The sequence below is a fragment of the Vulpes vulpes genome, chromosome 1 (assembly GCF_048418805.1).
Source record: "Vulpes vulpes isolate BD-2025 chromosome 1, VulVul3, whole genome shotgun sequence".
Lineage (NCBI taxonomy): Eukaryota > Metazoa > Chordata > Mammalia > Carnivora > Canidae > Vulpes > Vulpes vulpes.
Window position 1 is genome coordinate 4014751 of NC_132780.1, and position 23867 is coordinate 4038617.

Genomic DNA, 23867 nt, shown 5'->3' on the forward strand with positions numbered 1-23867 from the left:
TTTTACATTTTAATCTTTACCCAGAGACACACCGCGGCTTACCTTTCCATCTCATATTCTTTCATTCCCACTTTTACGGCCTTCATTACCTGGAGGATGGATATTAAGCAAAGACATTTGTATTAAGGAGATAAGTAACACTGCCTTATAAATAATGTATAGCTCTTTTTCAAAAGAAATCTCTTCTTTAAAAAAAATGAAAGAAAGAAAGACAAAATGATATGTGCACACAGTGGTGCAGACATGTGACGAATTAGAACTTTTTTAAAGCTCCAAGAGCCATACAGTTTATTTAAACCACTCTGGGGCGCTTCCATTTGGGAGCCTGTGAGCACCTGGCACCAAGCTACACAGCTCAGGTGGCGGCAGACGGATGGCGGCCAAGATTTAACCAAGATGTCTGGTGAATACTTAATGCTCAGACAGCGATCCTATCCTCAAAGGTTTCCTTTGTTGAGCTGTCATAAAACACACACAAAACGAACTCATGCAAGAGACTGTGGCCCACCAATGACCCTTATCTGTCTCGTGATGCAAAGCTGTGGCCGTCACTAAGCAGGCGCCAGGCTCTCCCAGTCACCCTGAACGTCCTATGAGAAATACGCTTCCTTATTTGCTCTTGCTCCTCAGGTGAAGTGGGAAGGTTTGGGAAGGAGCCATGTGAAGGAGGCTGTTTTTGGAAAACAGAGGACGGTAATCAATGTGCTTGAATCACCAGTAAGGGTGGGAGATCCTTTAAAAGGAGCAGGAACTGCAGGAGCGCCAGGATGGAGAGCCCTACCCGTCTGGAAGTGAGGACTTCTTGCTGGGAAATATTCAGAGGGTGGGGTGGGTGCCTTAAGGTGAGGAACTGGGGCAGAGGTCCTGCTGTCCCTGCCCTGCGCCCACCGGGGAAGAGAAAAGAGCCACCACTGGGTCTCTATTGGAAGCGACACCCGCTACCCGTTCACATGGCACTGGGGACAGGGCCACCCCGGGACCACCCATCTCAGTGAGGCCCTCTCGCCCGACTCAGAGCCATGCTGCTTGCCCACCCGCGCTACAAGGGCGCTCCGAGGAGCCTGTGCCCCGCTTACCTCCCGGTGCGCCTCGCTGGAGATTCTGTTGGTGTAACGCAAAACCTCCAGCTCCATGTCCGTCTTAAAGACCCGGCTTCAGAGAGAACAAAGTGGCAAAGTCAGTGATGCCCAGCAGGGACTGGCTGGACCGCCCCACCCCCACCCCCGGCCGACCTCCGGGAGACTTTGGGGTGCCCCACACCTTGCACAGCCTGGGGAGGAGCACAGAGCCAGCTTGGGCCCAGCCAGGCTGCAGAAGGGCCACTGGGGCGTGGGGGTGGCAGCAGAACGGGCCACTGCACCCCAGCAGTGACACGCTGCACTAAGCACTGCCCATCCTGATCTAATGTCAGACTTGGGTGTGCAGGCTGGTTCTAGTTATAAGATCTGGAAACCACTGCGCGTGGTCGAAGAAACCCAGATTCTGCAGCCAGACACATCTTGCCTCACTGAGACTCCGTTTCCCCATCCACAACATGGGGACAGAATCTACCTGGCAAGGCTGCCGGACCTGAACCAAGTGTGCAGACTCCCAGGGCTCTGCCCAGGTAGCTGAAGATGTCAACTGGTCTACCGGCAGGTCTACCCACCCACCTGCCCTTGGGGCAGCCCAGGAATATATCTCCCGGCCCCGTCAGGCCCCCTACGGACCCAGGGCTTGGGGGTGGGGTGGGAACAGCCGCTTCCAGCCAGGAGTGCAGCTAAGAATGTGGAAACAGCAGGTGTACAGAGAGGGGAGCTGTGCGGGGCAGGCAGGTGCAACCAAGAGGCCCTGCTGTCCTTCCCAGACTCAGCTCTGCCTCCTGCAACTAGATTCCCAGGGGTCCTAGGGCCTGCTCAATAAATTCACGTTAAATTGTCCAAATTTGGTTAGGTCCCTGGTCTTTGCAATCAACCTCATTGCCAAGTAAGACTCAGCTAGAGAAGCCACATAAATATTTGTTTTTAGCCTCCGCTTCAGATAAGCAACTCCAGGCCATGGGCATTTCAGCGGCAGCCCAGCGTCCCCGGTGCGTGCCCCCTGGCCAGCTCCACCTCCTTTACACAAGGTGACACACCTCTACCACCTCTCCCTCTCACACAGAAAACACACTCGAGCACCAGGCAGACGAGCAGGGCCAGAGTGTCTGACGATGGTAGACCAGTGCCCGCCCCTCCGTTCAGTGTGTCCCTCGTCCAGCCGCTGTCAGCAGGGCCCTGAAGCCTGACCAAGGCCAAGGATGGCAGCGGAGGTGCTCCCACCTCCATCAGAGGCAGCGAACCTCTGGGGACGTCACAGAAGCAGCCCAAGCCAGCCACTGACTCACACTGTCTCCATGGTGCCATCCAGCTGGGACAGCCAGCCATCTGTCACGGGTTAGTGACGAAGGCATCTTGCAGCACTGTGACGCCCTCCTAAGACCGTAAAACCTTCTCAGGAATGTGGAAAAGATAAGCCCCTCAGCCCAGTGAGACTTTTTTCCAAACGAATATCCTTCCTTTCTTGAGGAAGCAGGCCCTGAAGCCTGACGCCTGGCTCTTGATAGTCATAAGGTGTCTCTGACTCTCCACCAGGGGGGCTGGGCGCAGTGCCACCTGGGAAACAGAAAGCTGCTTCCCGTGCCCTGGAGGTGAGGGTCCAAAGCCTGGGCAGCTCGGCTCCCGAGGTCCAAATCCACTCACCGGGTAGCCTAGCAGCCCCTGGTGCTTCGCTCCTCACTGCCGCCTGCCGAGTCCTGCTAAGAGGGGAGTGGGCCTCTGTTCTCCACCGCAGGGATGACCAGAGCAACAACACAGGTGGGAACCGGGCGCAGGCTGTGCCCGCCTCCAGCCCTCTGCCCCTCTATTCGGCTGAGATCGCTGGTGCATCCTGCCAGCCACCACCCTTGCCAACATTTCAGACCCCTAGGTGCTGTGCCCACACACCCACATGGGCTTGGCCAAACCCCCACGAGGGCTGAGCCAGGGCCTGTGCCTGCTGCAGGCATGAGCCAGGGCCACCAGGCCTGCGGGAAAGTCTGCGACAGCGCGGATGAGATGGCAAGCTCCCCGTCGTCAGCCCCACCAGCCTCGGCACCGTCCCAGTTGTGCTAGGAGTTGCATGGGGACATGAGGGCAGGAGGGCTCCTTTCAACTTTATCTCCCTAAGATCCCCCCCACCCCATCTTCGGGCCTCCTCCCCTTCTCAGTGCACAAATGAACTCATCTCTATCCCTTTAACTCCCAAGCCTTCCCCTCCACCCACCCACTTACAAGGGAAGGGGTGGTTCCGGCTCAGCACCCCAACACACGCCTGGGCTTGGAGCCCACCTGGCCCCCGTGACCACACCCACCTCCTCGCCTTCCTCCTCTGGGCAAGCTCTATCCCCAACTACTCCACCACGTTTCTGGACGGGAGACCATAGCCGTTGCTGCTTTGGGAGGGGGGTGGGAGCAGCTTCGTGTTCTATCTCAGACCTCTCCTCCATCTCCTCCCACACCCCACTCTTCTCCTTCAGCCTCCCACCCCACCCCGCCAGCCCCTCTCTAATGTGTGGGAGAAGGACCCCAGGCTGCCAAATCCACAGGCATTCCGTGACCACTGAGAGGAAGCAGCACAGTGAGCCCTGCCTCCTCTGGCACCACTGGGCTGCTACCCCCCCTCCATCTCCCTCCCCTGCTCCCAAACCACCCCACCCCCCACCCCCATCTCTGGCACAGGCCTCTCAGTTGTGCTTCCACCTGTAGGTCCTCCAGGCACCTCCAGCTCAGCCCACAGCTCCACCCCAACCCTGCTGCTTTAAACAGACACCTGCAGGTCATCCCACACACCTTCCTGGCATCTGCCCATTGCTCTCACATCCAAGTGATGACCAAGGGCTGCAGTTCTACCTCTACAACCTCTCTCACACCCTCCGTTTCCCTCCATCCAGACCCCACTGCCTCCAGCCTGGACAACTCTCCAGTCTCTTCTTGCCTCCAGGCCTCTATGCTCACGGACAGTGGCTGAGGATCTTTAAGAAACACAAATGTGACCATGCTTTTCCTTGCTTAAAAGTTTTGGGGGCCTCTAAATGTCCTCAGGATGGATTTCGACTGCTCCTGAGGCTCCCCATGCCTGTCTCCAACACCTGCCTGCACTCACCCCCGCAGTGATTCTTCCGTGCAGGCCCTTTCACCTCCAGCTCCCACCTGACCCACACCTCGTACCCCTTCTCTACAGTTCGAGGGCAATCTACAGGAATCCTCGGAGAGCCACCATGCGTTGACTCCTCTTACATTTAAGTCTCTTCCCCAAAAGGCCGTGGTCCTGGAAGGCAGAGTTGCAGCACCCCAAGGGCTTGGCCCAAAGCAGACACGCAGGAATCAGGGTTAGAAACAGGACCTGGGCGTTGCACCAAACCTGGAAAACACCTTACTGCCAAAAATGAGAGCTCATGGCTCTTCAAAAAGAAAAAGAGGCTTCCTCCACTCCACCCTGGGGAGTTTGGCAGCCAGGGTGGGATGTCGCTCAGCTAGGCCTGCCCTGCACAGGCTCCAGCAGCCCAAACTGCCACAGCCACGGCCTTGCCCTGAGCCATGCGGCTAGGAAGAGGCAGCCCCAGGGTTTGAACCCCAGGAGCCAACTGCATGATGGGCTCTCCCCTCAGCCCCTCCCTGTAGCAAGAGCACCCGGATCTGCAGAGGGGCTGGGAAAAACAGGCCGCCGACCTCTCCTCCAAGGAGATGTGGTGCCCAAACCACACTCTCTTCCCATCAGAGATGCAAGAACCTCCAACCACTGATGCTGAGGCCTGCTTTCTTTCCCAATTTGAATTGGAGGAAGATGAAAACGAGGCCTCTACCTGATTTACTCAGAACTTATTTTTAAGTCATGTTAAACACACACACACACACACAACCCGTCAAACAAACCAGGACAAATTATGCCACAAAGGCAGTTGGTTCTCCAACAAAATCAGCCTGGCCCAACTGAATCCGAGCTTTAAAAGGCCCTGAGAACAGGCATCTGCTGCGTGCTGGCTCACCTGATTACCCACAGGGCACTCTGGGTCTAAGTCCTGCCCAGGTGCCAGATGTCCAGCCTGGCCCAGTATCTCCAGGACACAAGTACCAGAAATGGTTTTTAAGATTACCGTAAAAAATAAGACTTTCCAGTATTCAGTTTCCCTCTATCTTCAGGAAGGACTGACTGTGCTGAGTTTGACGGGGCTACTTCTATTACTCCTGGGCATGAAAAGATGAGGAAACAGGGATTTTGCCATGGTCCAACTTCTGTTGTCCCAGGGGCCTGCAGAGGGAGGGCCGCCTGGTGTCAGGCTCAGCCCTGGCCTTGCTTGGCTCCAGGATGTGTGGGATGGTGGTAAGAAATAGGATCTGCAAGTCCTCTATTCTCAGGAAAGGATCAAGGCCACCTCCTCCACGAGGATCAGAGCACCCAGGCTTGGGACAGGATGACATGTATGCAGTTAAGAAGTCTGGGCCGAAAACGGCTCAGGCTCTTGGACTGGAAAGAGGAGGTGGCGGACGTGCAGGTGATGCAGGGACTCCTGCAGAGTCCCCAGGCCTGTGGCCATGCCCCTGACCATCATCATATCCAGGCAGCGCCACAGGCAGGGGAGGAGGAGGGGAGGCCGGGCCCAGCATCCCCTGCAACAGGCTAGAAATGTCAAAAACTGGACAAGGCTGAGATTTATTTGTGCAATCTGGGGTTTTTTTTCCCCCCCCTTAAATATGCATAGGTCACAAAACAGCCTCTGGGCATTAAACTCAGGATTAAGACATTAATTAGCTGAGGTCTGAATGACTCTGCTGCTGATTAAAATAGTAGCAAGACAGGATGAAGTATATCCAAAATCAGTCTCTAAGCATCCAAGTGCCGCCGTGGTGAACAAAAGCCACTGGAAGGGACGAGATTCCTTCTCTCCTGGAGATGAACGTGCAGGGGGGATGGGCCTGTGGCAGGCGGGCAGGGCCTCAAGGCCAGGGGAGCCCATGTCCCTTCCTTCCACACCCCATGACCTGGTGCTGCAAAGGATAAAATCCCAGAACAACAACAGGAGGGGACAGAAACGAGAGAGCTCCTTGGAATTATATATCCTCGGGAGGCTCAACCAATAAGTCCTCTCGAAGAAATGAGAGCCATGAAGAAAACGGTGGTTTCGCTCAGCAGTGAGCTAAGTGTGCTTGAGACTGGACGTGGGCCAAGCAGACGTGGGCTGCATGCAGCGGAGGCCTGGGAGGGTCCACCTCGCTGTGCCCTGTCTTCCTCTCTGTCTGAGGTGCCCACACCCCACCTCCTACCTCCTGGCGCACGGTCATTCAAGGCCTCACCGTGCCCTCAGACACCCCCTGTCTACCTGGCTTTCTTGTTGACGTGGGGTTAAACATCTATTCCTCAGGAGACAAAGACAGCAACCCAACTGGAATACTTTTCTCACACACACACATACACACCCACCAAGAATCTAGGTCATCATCCACGTATCTTTTCTAATTTGGGACACGTTAACCCAGGATGCAGGATCCTGCCGCGCTCCTGCCCCGGAACCATCCACACCTCCCCGTCTCCCGTGCACACAAAGGCAGGGAAGTAGAAACAGATGTGCTATTCCACTGCGTGATTAATACACGCAGGACACCTTCGCTCTGGGTAATTAACAGTTCTAAAATCGGCGTGTGACTCAATTGAACACAGACTCACTTAAAAACCCAAGAAGGCACACGGCGGTTGCTGACACGCTTGCTCTCCTGTGACGCTTCCAGAGGTACTTAACCGGAATCCAAGGTGCTGAGCTATTAAGACTCTACAAAAGTATCTCCCTTTATTTCCTAACCTAACTTCAGATCAATTTAATCAGCTGTGGAACAGGAGAGTGGAAGCACAGCCTAAATTATGGAAGTGAGACGCCTGCTCTTGAGGTTCAACTTTTGACCTCCCCATTCGAACTGCAATACCCAGCACGAGAAAAGAAATTATCGGTTATGATCTCCTGTTTCTGGGGGAGAGTGCGATTATAGAGGAATTTACCGGAAATCAAAAAGCACTGCTTGAGAGGATGGGAAACAATAAAGCAGTCGCAGAAAGGAAATGAGGGATATCCAAAACAGCAATGAGGACGGAAGCATCCTCTGTGCTGGGGGGGGGGCTGCTCCTTGCCTCCATCAGGCCAGAACGAATCCCAGGCCCCCAGCCCCCCAGCCCAGCACTGACTGGGAGCTGGGGCACATGAGTGGCAGGGGGTATGGAGCTGGAGCCGGCTCAGCTGCTCGGCCCCCAGCCCCCACCTCACCACACGCTGACCTCACACAAGAGCCACGCCAGGCCCTCTTGAGTATGCCTCGTCTCCGTGGCCAAGAGAGGCCGGAGGGCACGGCTGAAACTCAGCCAAGACCCCCTCCCACCGCTCCAGGGTGCCCGTCAGATACACAAGGAGCAACTCAAGACCCTGGAACCATCCTCCTGGCTTTTTCTTGGGCAAATCCCCTCCCTGTGCCTCAGCCTCCTCATCTGCAGAATGGGGATAATCAGAGCACCTAGCTTAGGGCAGAAACAGCATACCTCTCTGAATAAGGGGACGGATGTCAAGTGTTTAGCACCGTATCTTACAGATGTCTCAAAAGGCGACAGACACTGTACTAAGCTGAGTTAACACTTGATTGACTTCTGCTTTCATTCAAGCCTTGAGCCATCATTCATCAAGGGAGAGCACTTCTGCTTTGCACGTGAGGAATCCAAGGCTCAGTGCTATAGGCTGAGTATGTGTCACCCTCCAAAACTGAGATGTTGAAACCTAACCTCCACTGTGTTGGCATTCACAGGAGGGGCCTTGGGGAGGCGAACAGGTCATGCGGGCAGAGCTCTCGTGATGGGATTGGTGCCCTTATAAAAGAGACCCCAGAGAGCTCCCCATCTCTTTTGCCCTTGGAAGGAGGCTGTGAGAATACAGACATCTAAGGACCAGAAAGTGGGTTTTCACCAGACACTGAGACGGCCAGCTCCTCAATCTTGGATTTCCCAGGTTCTAGAATGGTGAGAAATACATTTCTGTTGTTTATGGGCCACTCTCTATGGTAAGTTGTTACGGCAGCCTGAATGGTCCAAGACACTTGGTGACTTCGCAAGTTAGGTATTACTGCATCGCCATTAGCAGATGAAACTGAGGCTCAGAACAATTAAGTGAGGATGGCGGGCTGGGGTTAGAGTTTGGATTTGCCTGTGGAGGATTTTTCTATCACCCCAGGCAGCCACTCTAATGGGGTCTAGACAGAGGGGGTAATGAAAGCGTTGAGGACACAGGTGCCAAAAATGTGTCAGTGAATCGTAATTTCATGACAGGGAAAACCTGCTCTCCGTACACGAGGGGCCAGCCTGCCATTCCACCCAGAACCCATCCTTCACTTAGAGCAGTGATCGTGACCACCATGGATCTCACTCGAGAACGACTGCAGTCACTACAGAGGCGAGCACCCACGCTATTAAAACACACCCTTGAGGCAGTAAGGACAATGTGACATTTCTAAAATAGTTCTACTGCCATCAAATGCCAAATAAGTCCTTTCTGCTGCTGGCTTTGATAAAGTTGGGGAGTATTCTTTTGAATGTGGAATCCACCTCAGAGCCTTGGAAATGTCACTAGAATTAAAGCATGCTTGTTCCAAAGTAACAAACTAATGACTTATTCCTCGGGAGATGCTGAAGCGTACCACCCAGTATGGTCTCCAGAACACCCAACTGTAAGTGGCCAGGAGGGAATGTCACAGGCGGGGGCGTAGTGGGTGTGGGACCATTCCTGAGTATCTGGGATTTATTCTTCTGTCAACAGGGAGCTACAGATGGGCCTGGCATCTGTTACTTTATAAAAACAAGAAAAGGCGGCTGTGTGCTGAAAGGACACCGGCGCCATCCTCAGACCCTATGTGGCTGCCCTCCAGCGCTCCCACGGTCAGCACTGATGCCTATGACGGCACTCGGATTTCCACCTCTAGCCTGCCTCAATCTCAGCATGCCCCAAATAAGTCCCTGATCTGCCACAGCACCTTTTCTTGCCAGCCCTCCCCATCCCAGTGGCATGCTACCCAGCTGTTGGAAGACAAAAAATTGGAGTAACCTTCAACTCCACCCTTTACTCAGGTCACAGTCAGCTCCGCCCAGGGTGTTCCCCTTAATCACCACTCTACTCTCAACTGTCACATCACCCTTCACTGCCACCTGGACCCTGTAGCAGCCCCCTAACTGGCAACCTGTTACCTCTCTTGCCCTACAACCGAGTCTCCAGTCTCAGGCTAAAATGACTGCTTAAAATGCAAACATGACCTTATCATTCTCCTCCTCAAATCCTTCAAAGGTTTCCCATGGTTCCCATTTCTCTTAAGACAAAGTCCAAGCTGACACCACAGCCAACCCAGCCCTTGCCTGTCAGACTGCCTATGAACAAGTGGGCCTGAGGCCTGGATCGTCCTCTCCTCCTTCCTGACTGTGCTTCCTCTCACAGGGTTCCCAAACTCCAAGGCTAGAGGAGCGAGATCTCCCTACTAGATGGGGAAACATGACCACATGGTCTTAGCATCAGACATGAAAAGTCCACACACCTCCCCATTTCAAGTGAGGACGTGCCAAAGGCCCTGCTTTGTTTCTCTTTTATATTCAGAGTAAGTGCAGATATAGAACAAACAAGAGACATTTCATTGCTATCAAAGAGCAACTTGACAGCTTAGGAAGAAAACTGGTGGCACATCAGAATTGGAGGGCCACTCCCAGGGCCCACAGAGATAATGCCCAAGCTGAGAAGGGGATGCCTTGCTGTGACCTAACAGAAACCAATTATGCTGCAGGTATGCACAAGCTGCCAGTATCAGCAAGGGAGGGAAGCAGGCAACCTAAGAACACATACAACAGGATGCCAACTTGTCAGGACACAGACGCAACACGAGGAAAATATGTTTACCTTTCTGGTAATAGGATTATGTATGATGTTTATTTTTACTCTTTTCATTATCTACTCTGAGCTATATAAGTGTGGTTCATTTATAGTAGAAGATTTTTTAAAGACTTCTAAATAAAGGAAAAGATAAGAGAAATTTAATTGACATTCAAGTGACTCATGCCTTTTCTGAAAAACAGACCAACTGACACATATAAAAAAAAAAAGAGACGAGCATTGTTTGGGAGACCATCTTGTCTAAGGGGCTTTCTGAGATGGAGCAGGTGGCAACAGCAGGGTCTCTCAGCTTCCTAAGTGGAGCACAATAAACAGCCAAAGTAGCCACAGGCAATACTCACCACTCCACAATTTCTGGATGAAGAATGGTGTTGTTGACATTAAACCTGTAAAGGAAAAAAAAAAATCAAGCCTATTAGTTCAATGGTCTATCATCTCCCAGCCAGAAATACCTCTTTCAAGACATACCAAGAGAGGGCCCCAAGCCCTCCTCATGACCCTCTGGCCCATAGAAGGCCTGCTGTTCAGTTCCTCCAGCAGCCTTGCAGCCAGGCCAAGTTGTCTAAGCACAGTTGGTTGGAGAACAAGCTGCTTGGCTGCAAAACACCATCCTCTACTCTTGCTAAGCAGACCTAGCAGCCATAGTCTCCTTTGTCAAGTATACCAACATATACACAACAGGAGTCCCAGAAAAAAAGGAGAAAGATAAAGAAGAATCTGGTGGGGAAAGCCCCCAAACTTCACCAATTTAATGAAAAACATTAATCTACACATCCACAAAGCCCAATAAACTCCAAAAGGATAAATTTCAAAAGACCCACATTCAGACATATCATAATCTGTCAAAAGACAAAGCCAAAATCCTGAAAACAGTAAGAGAAAAAAAAAAAAAAAAAAGCATGGCATACAAGGAATTCTCAATAAGATAAATGGTTGATTTCTTATCAGAAACTATAAAGGCCAAAAGGCAGTAGGATGGAAAAAAAAAAAAAAAAAAAAAGATGTGTCAACCAAGATTCGATATCCAGCAAAGCTATGATTAGAAAGAAATATTCTGGGATCCCTGGGTGGCGCAGCGGTTTGGCGCCTGCCTTTGGCCCAGGGCGCGATCCTGGAGACCCGGGATCGAGTCCCACATCGGGCTCCCGGTGCATGGGGCCTGCTTCTTCCTCCGCCTGTGTCTCTGCCTCTCTCTCTCTCTGTGACTATCATAAATAAATAAATAAATAAATAAATAAATAAATAAATAAATAAATAAAAAAGAAAGAAATATTCTATAATGAAAGAAAAATTAAAACGGTCCCAGATAAACAAAAACAAAGAGTTCATTGTTAGAACACTTATCCTACCACAAGTCCTAAAAGGAAGCTCTCAGACTTCAATGAAAGAACATGAGAGTAACCTGAAACCACATGAAAAAAAGGGGGGGGGGGCATTGAGAAAAGTAATTACACAGGCAAGTACAGAGACAGGACAAATGTATTTTTTTTGTAACTCCTTTTTTTTCCTCCTCTCTGACCTAAGAGGCAACTGCATAAAGCAATAATTGTAAATTTGTACTGACCCACAGAACATGTGAAGATGCCATCTGCATGCAGTAACAGCACAAAGGAGGGGACAACATGCAACTATACAGAAACAAGGTTGTTGTATGCTACTGAAATTAAGGTGACATTAATGCCAACTAGGCAGTCATAAGTTTAAGAGGTCATTCATAATCGCCCAGGTAACAACTAAGAAAATAATTAAAAACATATAGAAAAGGAGATAAGAAAGGAATAAAAACCACGTACCACAAAAAGTCAGTTAAATACAAAAGAAAGTCGTAATGGAAAAGCTGAGGAACAAATTTGACATATGACATAGAGAAGCTAATAACAAAATGTCAGAAGGAAGTCATTCCTTATCTGTAATCACTTTAGATGTAAATTCATTCGATTCTCCAATTAAAAAGCAGGGATTCACAGAAGGAATTAAAAGAAATATGATCCAAGGAAATGCTCTAAAAAGACACACTTTAGAGTCAAAGACACAAAGAGTTTGCAAGTGAAAGGAAGAGAAAAGATGTATTACACAAACAGAAACTGAAAGTGAGCTGGAACAGCTCTACTAACATCAGACAAAACAAAGCTTAAGACAAAAAATTTTGCTAAAGATAAAGAAGGACATTCTATACAAATAGAAGGATCAATTCATGAAGAGGACATAATAATTATAAACGTATATGTACCTAACAACAAGACAGAAGACATATAAATCAAAAACTGACAGAACTGAAGGGGACATAAATAATTCAATATCTGGAGACTTCAATACTCTGCTTCCAGTAACGGATGGAAAAACTAGATGGAAGATGACAAGGAAATAAGAGACTTGAGCAACACTGTAAACCAACTAGACCTAATAGACATCTCTAGACTATTCCACCCTACAGGAGAATACCCATTTTCTCAAGTGTGCATGGAACATTCTCCAGAATAGATCATATATTAGGCCATATAACTACTCCCAATAAACTTAAAAAGACTGACATCATATTGAGTATGTCCTCCAAGCACAATGGAATGAAATTAGAAATCAGTAACAGAAGAAAAATTCATCTGTGGAAATTAAATTTTATACTCTTACATAACCAATAGGTCAATGAACCACAAGGGAGAGTGAAAATACTCTGAGACAAATGGAAACAAAAATACAACATACCAAAACTTACAGCATGTAGCTAAAGTGGTGCTTACAAGGAAATTAATAGCTAAAAATACCTATGTTAAAAAGGAAGAAAGTTATCTCAAACCAATGACCTACTCTTCCATCTTAAGAAACTAGAAAAAGAAGGAGCACCTGGGTGGCTCATTCAGTTGAGCAACAGACTCTTGATTTCGGCTCATGATCTCAGGGTTGAGATCGAGCCCCATACGTCAGGCTCCGCACTGAGTGTGGAGCCTGCCGGGATTCTCTCTCTCTCTCTCTCTCTCCCTCTGCCCCTCTCCCCCCACATATGTGTATACTCTCTCTCACAAATAGAATAAAAATCTTTTTTAAAAAAACTAGAAAAAGAAAAGGAAACTAAACCCAAAGCAAGCAGAAGGAATAGAATAGCAAAGATTTGAGCAGAAATAAGTGAAATAGAGAACAGAAAAACAGTAGAGAAAAATCAATGAAATAAAAATTGGTTCTTTGAAAAGATTGAAAAATTGATAGTTTTAGACTAACCAAGAAACAGGGAGAAGGCTCAAGTTACTGACCAGAGATGATATTAGAGGGGATATTATTACTGATTTAAAAAATTAAAAGTATGATAAGAGAATATTATGACCTATATGGCAATAACTAGATAACCAAGATGAAAAAGACAAATTCTTAAAGACACAAACTACCAAAACTGATACAAGAAAAAAAATCCAAATAGACCTATGACAAGTAAAGAGACTGAATTAGTAATCAAAACCTTCTCACAAAGAAAAGCCCTGGATCAAATGCCTTCATCATGAATACCAAATGTTTTAAAACGAGTTAACACCAATCCTTCACTAACTCTTACTAAAAACTAGAAGAGGAAGGAACACTTCTCAGCTCATTCTACAAGCTCAGGATTACCCTGATTCCAAAACCAAGACATCACAAGAAACTATACATGGAAATCTCTTATGAACGTTGGCGCACACACACAAAGAAAAAATCTTCAACAAAATACTAACAAAATCCATCAAAAAAAAAATAATCCATCAACATATAATGATCCAGTTGGATTTATCTCAGGAATGTAAGATTACTTCAATAGACAAAAGTAATCAATATAATACACCATAATAACAGAATATAGAACAAAACCACAAAGATGTAGAAAAAGTATCTTACAAAATCCAACCACCTTTCATGATAAAAACACTCAATGAACTGGGGAGAGAAAGGAACTTCCTTAACCTGATAAAGGTATCTACAAAAGACACACAGCCTACATCATAGTTAATGGTCAAAGATGAAAAGCTTTCCCCTAAGATGGGGAACAAAGTCCTTCCTCTCCACTTTCGTTCAATGCTGCACACAAGAAACATTTATCATAGTCATCGTACACTGCAAGTTTCAACAATTTTCAAAGCACTGAGATACAGAAAATGCTCACTGATTACAGTAGAATTAAACTAGAAATCAGTAACAGAAGGAAAATTGTAAAATACCAATTCATTTGGAAATTAAGCAATACACTTCCAAAGACCCGTTCAAAAAACAAATAACAAAATTAGAAAATAAAAGCATGAACTACCAGAACTGATGAAATGCAGGTAAACAATGCCCAGAGGAAAACTGATAGCTCTAAACGTATCTATTTAGTGGAAAAGAACACTGAAAACAATGATCTAAGCTCCCATCGCAAAAATGTCCCTTTCTTCTCTCTCAAGAAGCTAGAGAAAGAACAAACCTAAAGAAATTTAATGGGAATTAAAAAGCACAGAAATCAATGAAACAAAAGGCAAACATAAAATAAAGAAAAATCTATAAAGCCAAAAGTTGTTCTTTAATAAGATAACCATAATTGAAAAGGGGGCCCCAGGAGACAAAAAGATCAGATTGGGGGCACATCATGTATGACCCAGAGCTCAAGCTGGTGTTGAGAGAGCTGGGGAAGCACAGCATGGCCTGACACAAACAAAATATAGGCCTTGGCAGAGAAGCTGGGGCAAGCCTTCAATCCTCTGGATTCTGAGCCCGGCTCCATCTCAGGTCAGGATATTAAATGCAGGGCATGGTGACTCGTGACCAAGCAGGGACTCTCCATGGCCCTGTTGCCAGTGTTTGAAAATACTTATCTAACGCCGTGGTTGTGCAGTTGGCAGCCCCACTGCTGGCTGAGCCCACTGACGAAGGAAGGACAGAGGAGAGAAGTGGGAAGGGGCATTAACAGGCTGGGAGGATTCCAGACCTCCAAAGCTTTCAGAACTCCTAACTACACAAATAAGACTAACTCAAAGTCACCTGAAATGTTGTAGAATCAAAGCCCTACCTGTGAAATATCAAAGAGACCACAGGCAGCCAGCACGGTTCAGAGTCAAGAACAGAGGAGCAGATGACATATATCAGGACGACAGCGCAGACTCTGCCTCCCATTTCCCCAAATGTCACTTTGACGTTAGGAAAAGCAATGGCCCATCTACTCGGCAGGCAAACACGGCAGTAAAATTTCACTTTACAAAATGTACGTACACATACACACATGCACCTACCGGACACGTGAGCGGCAAAGTGACCCAGCACACAGACACAGGTGCAAACACCACAGGTAAGATGAACACACGCACAGGCAGGCACGCCCGTAGGAAGAGGCGCAGACAGACACACACACAGATGTACATGCAACACACACAGACATGTCGACACACCCACACAGCGATACACTTAGACTAATACACAAAGGTCCACCCTTAAAACACAAAGACTCGCACGAAAGGGCACTCAGATACAGAAATACTCGGAGAAACATTCCAGACACACACAGAGAAGAGTCCAAAAGACACTCCCCACGGAGTTGATGGGGCTTAACTTGGGGTGATGAGATCTGGATATTCCTTGCTTTTGCCTCTGCGCTGGTTAGCATTTTCTATGACGAGCGTGTATCAATTGGGTAAAAACAACAACAAACCCACCGTGCCTATGAGGGTGGGAAGCAGGTGTCCTGGAAGCTTAGGGCAATTCCCTGGTGGGCTCGGCCTGGCGGCCGGGTGACCTAAATTAAATAGGATGGGCCCCAACGCTCCTGCCCCAGCCCCTGGCCTTCTCCCTGCAGTTTCTAAGCCCGGGAAGGAGGTGAGGTCTCCTGGAGAACAGGCCCTGCGAGGGGCCCCCACTGCCCACCCCTCCTAAGGGCTGGGGTGGGTTCCTATCTCCTCATGGAGATTCCACGGACCATAATACGAAGCCCAAGTTAACCAATATTAACTCGATAAGCAACTTAACAGGAGCCACGAGGCCAAGTCCCCACCCACACCACAGACTGGCGTTTGGTTGTGATCATCAGCTTTTAACAAAGTCCCTCCATTTCCTGGGTTTAAAAATTCACATCTTTGAATATTAATATTCCTACATTAGCAACCCTCAAATTCAGCAATTTCATATTTAACTGCTTATTTAAATGGAATTAATTTGTAACCAATTGTCTTCAAATATGCAAGGCAATTTAAGTAAATGCCAGGAGATAAGAAATATGCTTATCCTGAATAACCAGCTGACGTAGAGTATTGGCCACACTTCTCTCTGACAACAGCACGAAGCTGAGCCCTCCGTAACTCAGTGCCCTGGCCCAGGGCTCCTGGGCAGTCTGCCTGCTTTGGGGGGAACTGTCTCATGCTGGGAAGGCACCCCCACGGGCCGCCTGGCCCCCACAGATCATCTTTTCCTTCATGGTCAGCCTCTCTCTCTCTCTGTCTCAGGAAAATCTGCTCTCAAGCCTACCTCCTCAGATGCTAGCAAGGATTCATCTCTCCCAGGCTACAGGAACCAGGGGCTACCCTCCAGGCAGCCGTGGGGGGCACCCACAGGGAGAAGCCCCACACCCTCCTCACCACACCACGACCCTCTTCACCTCAGCTCCTGCTAGCCTCGGCCACAGAACAGCCCTGGCCGTGCCCTCTGCAGGACCGGGCGAGGAGCACCTGACCCCACTCTCCAGCCAGAGCCCATGGGGTGTATGATCCTTCCATACCTTCTGTGGGAGCTAGCCCTGGCCCAGTGTGGCCACACACGGAGCTGTGGCCTGGGCCAGAGCCCAAACTCAGCACAAAGCCCAGCAGACTGTCCCTGCCTGCTTCCGTCATCCCAGGGAGGACACAGACACCCTTCCTGGTGACCCTGAGGGCTCCTGGCTGCAGGGAGATCCCAGTGCATGTCCACCACCCCCAGGACGCCCCTGTCTTCCTGTGTCCTCTGCTCCTGGTTCTCCACCGTCCCCAACACTGCGAGACCGGACACACTCCCTGCTGTGGGCACCAAGCGGCCTGCCCCTGACCTGAGAAGGCTGAGAGAGGTCTAAGGTCTCCCAGAACCAAACCCACACCAGGGTCACAGACCCAGAGGCGGCCAACCCTGAGGAGCCACATTTGGAGAGAGGGTCACAGGCCGACTGCCCCCCGCCGGACCAGTGCCCAGGGGTCTGGACTGGGTGGACAGGTGAGGCCCCTGTTCTACCATAAGCTCTTTCCTCCCCCCAGGCCAACAGATAAAGGTGGGCTGGGAGGCCCATCAACATCAACCTAGAGGCCAAACCTGAACTTCTGCTACAGCAGGTGAGGAAGAAATCCAACCTGTGTGGTATTTCAGAGAAGTTCAAAAGGGTCAAAACCAAAATTTCCAGGAATAAGATGTTTTATTAGGGCAGTGAGAAGCAACCGGTGATAGAAACTGATGGAAAGTAGGACAAGAGCAAGACTCACCTTGCTTAGGAAACAGGCTATTGTTATCCCCAGTGAACAGCTGGGGACGCGGCAGGCAGGGGAACGTGGTGGCGGAGCTGCAGCTGCCCTCAAGGACGATGGCAGAAGCCACGAGGGGACAGAGTCAAGGTGCCAGCAGCCAGGGGGAGTGGGAGGCAGGGCACCGAGCTGCACCCAGAGCCCGGGGAACACGGCGTCCACTGGGAAGATGCTGGCGGACTGCTGGAGGTGGACGCTGGGGCCCCAAGTCCTACCCCCAGCATGCAGGGTAGGGGCACCCAGCACAGACTCCCACCCAACAGAGCAACCCCGGAGGGCCGAGCTGCTCGACAGGGGCCCCAGTGGGAAGGGAGGGAGGAGCCCAGGCAGGCCAGAGGACTGTAAAGCAGAGAGGCACGTCCGTCGGGGGGGCTCTCACCAGCAGTCTATCAGCCAAGACACAGGGATATGGAAACATGGGGTGGGGCTCCCTCAAGGCTGGGGAGTACCCCACCTGGTCAGCCCCATCTGGACTGGACTACAGACTGGGGAGGGCCCAGCCCGTGCCTAGGGAAAACAAGCAAAGTTCAGGCAGTCCCTGGCTCTCCAAGAAAGCTGCCAACGCCGACCGGGTGGGGTGGGGGTTGGTTTGGCAGAGCGCAGGCTCCTGGGGGCTCTTGGCAGGGGCTGGGGGGGTCCCACGGAGCAACAAGGGACGGAGCCTGAGGTCTGCATACTGAAGGGAGAGGCCACGTTCACAGCAGGACTCCTCCTAGGGAAGAGGCCTCAGCTTCCACTGCCCACTGACTGTGAGGTCTGGGAAAATCTGCTCTCAGGGGCCACAATCCAGAGCTCCCTCCCATACCTGCCACACCACCCGCCAGACCTGCTCCTGGGGTGCTGGGGAGGCACTCTTGGCACCAGAAACCTCTGCAGGGGGCAGGCAGGGAACCCACAACTCACTGGCCCTGAGAGCCTTAGAATCAGTGATTCCGAAGCCCACCTGGCCCACTGCACAGATGGGGAGACTGAGGCTGAGGGCCAACAGGGCTCGACAGGGATGTGCTTGTGAACAACTGCTCACTGAGCACCAGCTCCGTGCCGGCTCCAGGGGAGAGCAGGAGCCCATTGTGCCCCCGGGGCAAGCCCGAGCAACAGCACGCTATGCCTGGGTGAGCTGAGGCTCCGACGGCAAGCTCCGTTAAGGTCAAAGCACCAGTCAGTGAGGCGGCCACGAGGGCTCCGTCCTCCCACGCAGGGCCGGCCCCCAAGGCAGAGACCCGGCCTCGGAGGGGCCAGCCCATGGGAATGCGGATGCTGGTGCTGGTCAAGGCAGATGAGCAAGGGAGCACCGGGCAGTGCTGGGAGAGCAGGGAGGCCGGGCCCAGGACAGGCTACAGCGCGCCGGGCCCTGGCGGGGGGGGGGCGGGGGGGGACAGCAGCCGTGGCCAGCACTCCAACGAGCAAGCACGTGGCCACTGTGGGGAAATTCCCAAGAGGATGCAGGGATTTGAGCAATGAGAAGCAAACCTGATACTCGCCCCCACCCCACCGCTCTTACCGTTGGGGGAGTGATACATATTTATGAGCTCATAATCCTTCCTAATCACCCCTACATCACACAGACGCACAAACTCCCTGTGGCTCCAGCTCATACATAATTATAAGGCGCTTCCTGTCACCGCCCAGGTCCAGCAAAGGATGACAGGACACAGTGGAGCGGTGCGAAGTGCAGTGGGGGAGGGGGGAGCTGGGGAGAGAGGCCCAGGAGGAGGGCTGGGGGCCATCCACGCTCAGCGGCCTGGAGGAGCAGATGCCTCCTCTCAAGGGCTCCTCTGCTGCAGCCTGGGGCCCCATAGATCACCCCCACCACCACCACACACACCAGTCACCAGCCATCCCAGGGACACAGCACGGCTGCAGGGAGCACGCTCTAGGGGCCTCGGTGTGAGAGGGGATACGGGGGGGGCACGGGGCCCCACCTTGGCCCCACATCTGCCTTTCTGTCCAGGGAGGCCCAGAAAGGGGGAGAAGGGTTTGGGGGATCGGCCTGGAGCTCAACGAGGGGAGCAAGGGCAGGGCAGGGGGGTCCCTCTCTGAGAATGGGACAACAGAGGACTCAGGCGGGGAGACGTTAGCAGCCAGGACTGAGGGGAGGGGCTGAGAAGAGCAAAGACCACAGTGCTGAGCATATGGCTCTGGAGGGAGGGCTGCCCGCCCCCCCCCCCCCCCCCCCCCCCGACATGTGCTCCCGGGCCTGGGCAGGTCTGCACTTGCATTATGGAGCTCGACAAAAAAGTGGAATTTTTGGCAAATTATTTTTCTAAACATTTTCTCAAAATTCCCAATCCTACTCCTTAGCAGTCTCCTGCCCATGTGTTTTGTGTCTGGCTTGTAGATGGGGCAAGGCCTACTGGTGAAGAGGTGACCGGGGGAGGATGGAGACCATTTTGGGGGCCCCGGGACTCACCTGCTAATGCCTTCGAAGGAGGCCTCCCTACAGATACTGCCGCTGTCCGTGTTGACGCCACGCTGCAGAGACAGAGGGAGTGTGAGGGGCCGACCTGCGGGGTCCCTGCCACCTCTTGGGGGGTGGACCTGCCTCCTCCATCCAGCCTCAGACTGGGGAAGAACCTGGAGCCCCCACCCCTGCCCATCCCTTCCTGCCTTTCAGGCAACCCCCAGCCAACCCTGCCCTCCCCCCTGCACAAAGGTAAACTGTCCCTCCTCTGCCTCAGCTTGAACGGGGAGGATGGGGGCCACACAAATAGTATCCCAGGTTCCTGAGAGCTTCCTCCATCAGACCGCCCTGCTGAAACCAGCTCAGGCTGTGCAGACACAGACCAATCTCTCTCCTAGGCTGGCCCCACCTCCCTCAGGCACACAAGTGTGCACACCCTACCCCCTGACAAGATCCAAAAATGCACGGTCAAACCCAGCGCCCCCAGAGATGTGGGTAGAACCCAACTCAGGCATGATGGGTGCTTCCAGTGACACCAGGGAGCTGTGTGGTACATTGCTCTCCTCCCCCAACTGGGAGGAGACGCCAAGTCCTCGCCAAGGAGAGGAGATAAAACAAGGGACTCAGAGAAGAGCGTGCCATCCCCGGAGAGGCAAGGTGTTTTACACGGCCCTTCTTCCTCATGGCAAGCCAATGTTTAAGACTGGCCCTCAAAGAAAACACACTGGGCCATCTCTGCCCACAATCATCTCACCTAATCTTCCTGCTCAGCCATCAGAACAGGAGAGCGGAAAAAAGAGACCATGTGAAGCGCTTAAAAAAAAAAAAAAAAAAAAAAACCACCAAGAACGATCTCTTAAAAAGAATCGATGAATGAGGGAGAGAAAGGTCACTTTGGGAGGGAAGAAGGGTTGTACACTCTCCATATCTGAAACTCCCCAAGGTCAAGAGAAAGCAGGAAAGCAGGCTGCTTCTCCGAGCTATTTCACAGCAGCCCGAGTGCCCCCACGGCCCTATGTAAGGGGTCCACCGTGCACCCCACCCCGCCCCCAGGCTGTGGCAGGCCCCCCCGGTCATTCAGTGCACCCAATTCTAAATCTGATGCAAAGCAGCCTGGTGACCTCACGGGCAGAAACCACGGGTGTGCTTTTAAAACTCTATTAACGATGGAGGAGACACAGGGTGGAAGCTCAGTGATCTTCTAATTCCACAAAGTCCATGAGCTCGGCCTGACACAAATGCCTCCTCCAGCCGGGTTTTAACCCTTGGAGCAGGTGTGGTATCTTGTCCGTGGAGGCCTTCTGGCAGGACACAGCAGATCCTGGGGACACTGGGGATGGAAGATGTGGTTCTGGATGTACCCAGCCATCCCGAGTGAGGTATCGCTCCGTGTTACTAACCATCATTCCTCCTCTGGTTTCCAAATCTGCGGGGGCAGATGGTTCCCTAAAACCCTTCCCTGTGGTGCCTGGTCCCCGGACACCAGCCACTTACCAAAGTGAGGAGGACAGAGGGGTTCTGTGATGTCAGGACACTGGCGATCTAAAAGGTCAGAAAGAAAAATCCACTTTAGAGCAACCGCAAAGACTTCTGATGGGGATGATTCGCCACCGCGACTTCCGAAGCCCGCTCACATGTATGGAGCCGACTGTTAAGACAGTGATGTTGTCTCCATCCTGCAGATGAGGAGACTGAGGCTCACGGACGCCAAAGGACTTCTGAAGGCCACACGGCTATCAAGCGGCAGACAGGGACTCACACCTAAACCTGGCACACCTTCCCACATGCCCACCTCCCACCAAGGCGAGCACCTCTGTCCACCCGCCAGTCCCTCCTGAAAGACCTGTTCCTACTACCTCTTAGGCACTGACCCCAACAGCCTCCTATCCCAGGGCAGACACCTTCCTCCCTGCCCCCACTCATCTCCTAGACTGTGGGGAGGAAGCTTGTCCCAATCCCACCCTCTGTCTCCCACCCCATCCCTCCTGCAGTTTGACCAACTCAGGCCTCATGTGCCTGCTTGCTGGCTGCTTCCTATCCCAACCCCATGAATGAGCGTGCCATGCCACCTCATCTCTCCACACCTCTGCTCAGGGTCTTGCCCCTGCCTCATCAACGGGACTCAGAAGTGAGGCCCTCCGCCCTCCCTCCCCCGACAGGTTCATTCACTCCCTCGTCTCGTCTCCTGCCCCATTCCCCTGGCCAAGTGCCCACCGCGCTGCATTAGCCGGGATATCTGTACCCAGGAGTGCCAAGCACCGTGGTGGGAGCACCCTCTGCCTCTCCGGGCCCCCGCTCCTCAGTCAGCCCTGCATCTTGGTTCCCAAAGCCCTCCTGTCTGAGCCCCCCCACCCCACCTGACAGTCCTCTGCGCCCCGACACAGGGCGAGCGTGAGAAGGATCTGTTGTTTGTTGTTTTAACAGCTTTACTGAGCTCTCACTGACACACTCTACAATGCACATGTTTAAAGTGCACATTTTGATAAGTTTTGACATATGTATATACATGTTTTTTAATACTGAGAGGCTCCCCGAGAAAACCCGGAATATACTGAAACCCGTAAGAAGATAAAATACACCTACAATCCCGTCCCCAGAGACTTTTTATCTCTGCACGTGAGAACAGAGATCTGTAACGACATTTGGATCACGGGAAGTTACCCACTTCACTTATTTCCTGAGATGAACTGTTCTCCGACCGTGTGATTTTTACCAGTCACTACTGCCGGGGAGGGTAAACGCCCCACAGCCCCTGACTATGGCCCGTGCTGGTCACTCCAGGCGTCCTCTCATTTAACCACCCATGAGGTTGAGGCTACACGTGTCCAGATTTCAGAAATGAGAAAGCTTATGGGTTCGATCGTTTGTCCAGGTTCACAGTTGAAAAAAGAGCAGAGGCCAGAGTTGAACATCTGGCTGCATGACAGCCTCGTAATGGAAATGGCACAGTTCATTCATTCATTCCTCCACTGGCTATTTAGATCGTTTCTCGTGATTAACTACTGTAAGTGATGCCCTGATGAACACTTTTACGTACAAGGTTATTTCCTTAACATAAATTCCTTTAAAAAATTATCTCCTTTAAAAAAAAATTATCTCCTTTAAAAAGAGAGAGAGAGAGCCAGAGACACTGCTAGGTGAAGAGCCACGTTTCTTTGAGGTTTTTGATGCTTGTGGCCAAACGACTCTCCAGACGTGTGCCAACCGCCATGCCCTCATGGCACACGAGGCTCCACCTCCCTGGACCCTCTGCTCTGACTCGGGAACTGCTCTGAGGATGACTGAAGCCCGCCCCCCAACCCCCTCTGTGCTGCACACACTGACGGCTCAGCTGAATCCCTGCCACTCCTGCAGGCCCTCCCAGAGGGGGGGCAGGGCACTCATTAAAAGGAACAAGAGCCGTGCGTGGCAGGTCCCTGGGTGTGCTGTCCCCTCGATGAGGCAGGTCTACACTCATCAGCACAGAACGACTCCGTCAATTACGGTGGCGGGACCAGAGAGCAGGGAGGCACTCGGGGATTGTATGCCCTACTGTCCTTGGCAGAGGGAAGCCAGATAACAAACGTGTGGTCTGATGGGTTTTCTCTCGGCAGCGGCTCAGGACTCGCTGGTTAGGAATCGTGGAGAAAGCAGGCCTCTCCTTGCTGCCTAATGTACAGGTGGATCGAGACCCGACACAGAGCGGGCTGGGCAGCGTCTCTGATTGATCACGACGGCCTGAGTGGGCCCTGGTTACCTCTGCAGTTGCAAAACCTCCCCCAGCCTGGCAGCTCCATCCGCCCTTCCACAGAGAGACCCACCAGCACTACCTCCTCATTAGCACACCCTCATTCCATGCCTCAGAAATAAAGGAGACGGGATGCGCCTGTGTGTCACCAGCTCAACATGCAGCTCCAGCACACAGGACGGCACGGCTCTGTCAACATGGGGCCTCGCTGCCACAGAGCGGTGGCCATTGGGGACCCCTCAGCTTTCACAAACCAGTGCTGTTAAATGCCCCTGACGTGCTGCATCCCAGAGCCTGCATCAATTTCCCGGGCAGCCG

General features: G+C 51.7%; 1 protein-coding gene across 1 annotated transcript in view; it reads right to left on the reverse strand.

The window, feature by feature from the left end:
- The window catches only part of PEPD (peptidase D), a 109445-nt gene that overhangs the window by 63304 nt on the left and 22274 nt on the right, over positions 1 to 23867 (reverse strand). The window contains exons 5-9 of the mRNA XM_072750078.1: positions 21317 to 21364; positions 19832 to 19893; positions 10300 to 10344; positions 1077 to 1152; positions 43 to 89 (exon numbers count right to left, since the gene is read on the reverse strand). Coding sequence (XP_072606179.1) covers positions 43 to 89; positions 1077 to 1152; positions 10300 to 10344; positions 19832 to 19893; positions 21317 to 21364 — 278 coding nt within the window. The remainder of the gene's footprint in view (positions 1 to 42; positions 90 to 1076; positions 1153 to 10299; positions 10345 to 19831; positions 19894 to 21316; positions 21365 to 23867) is intronic.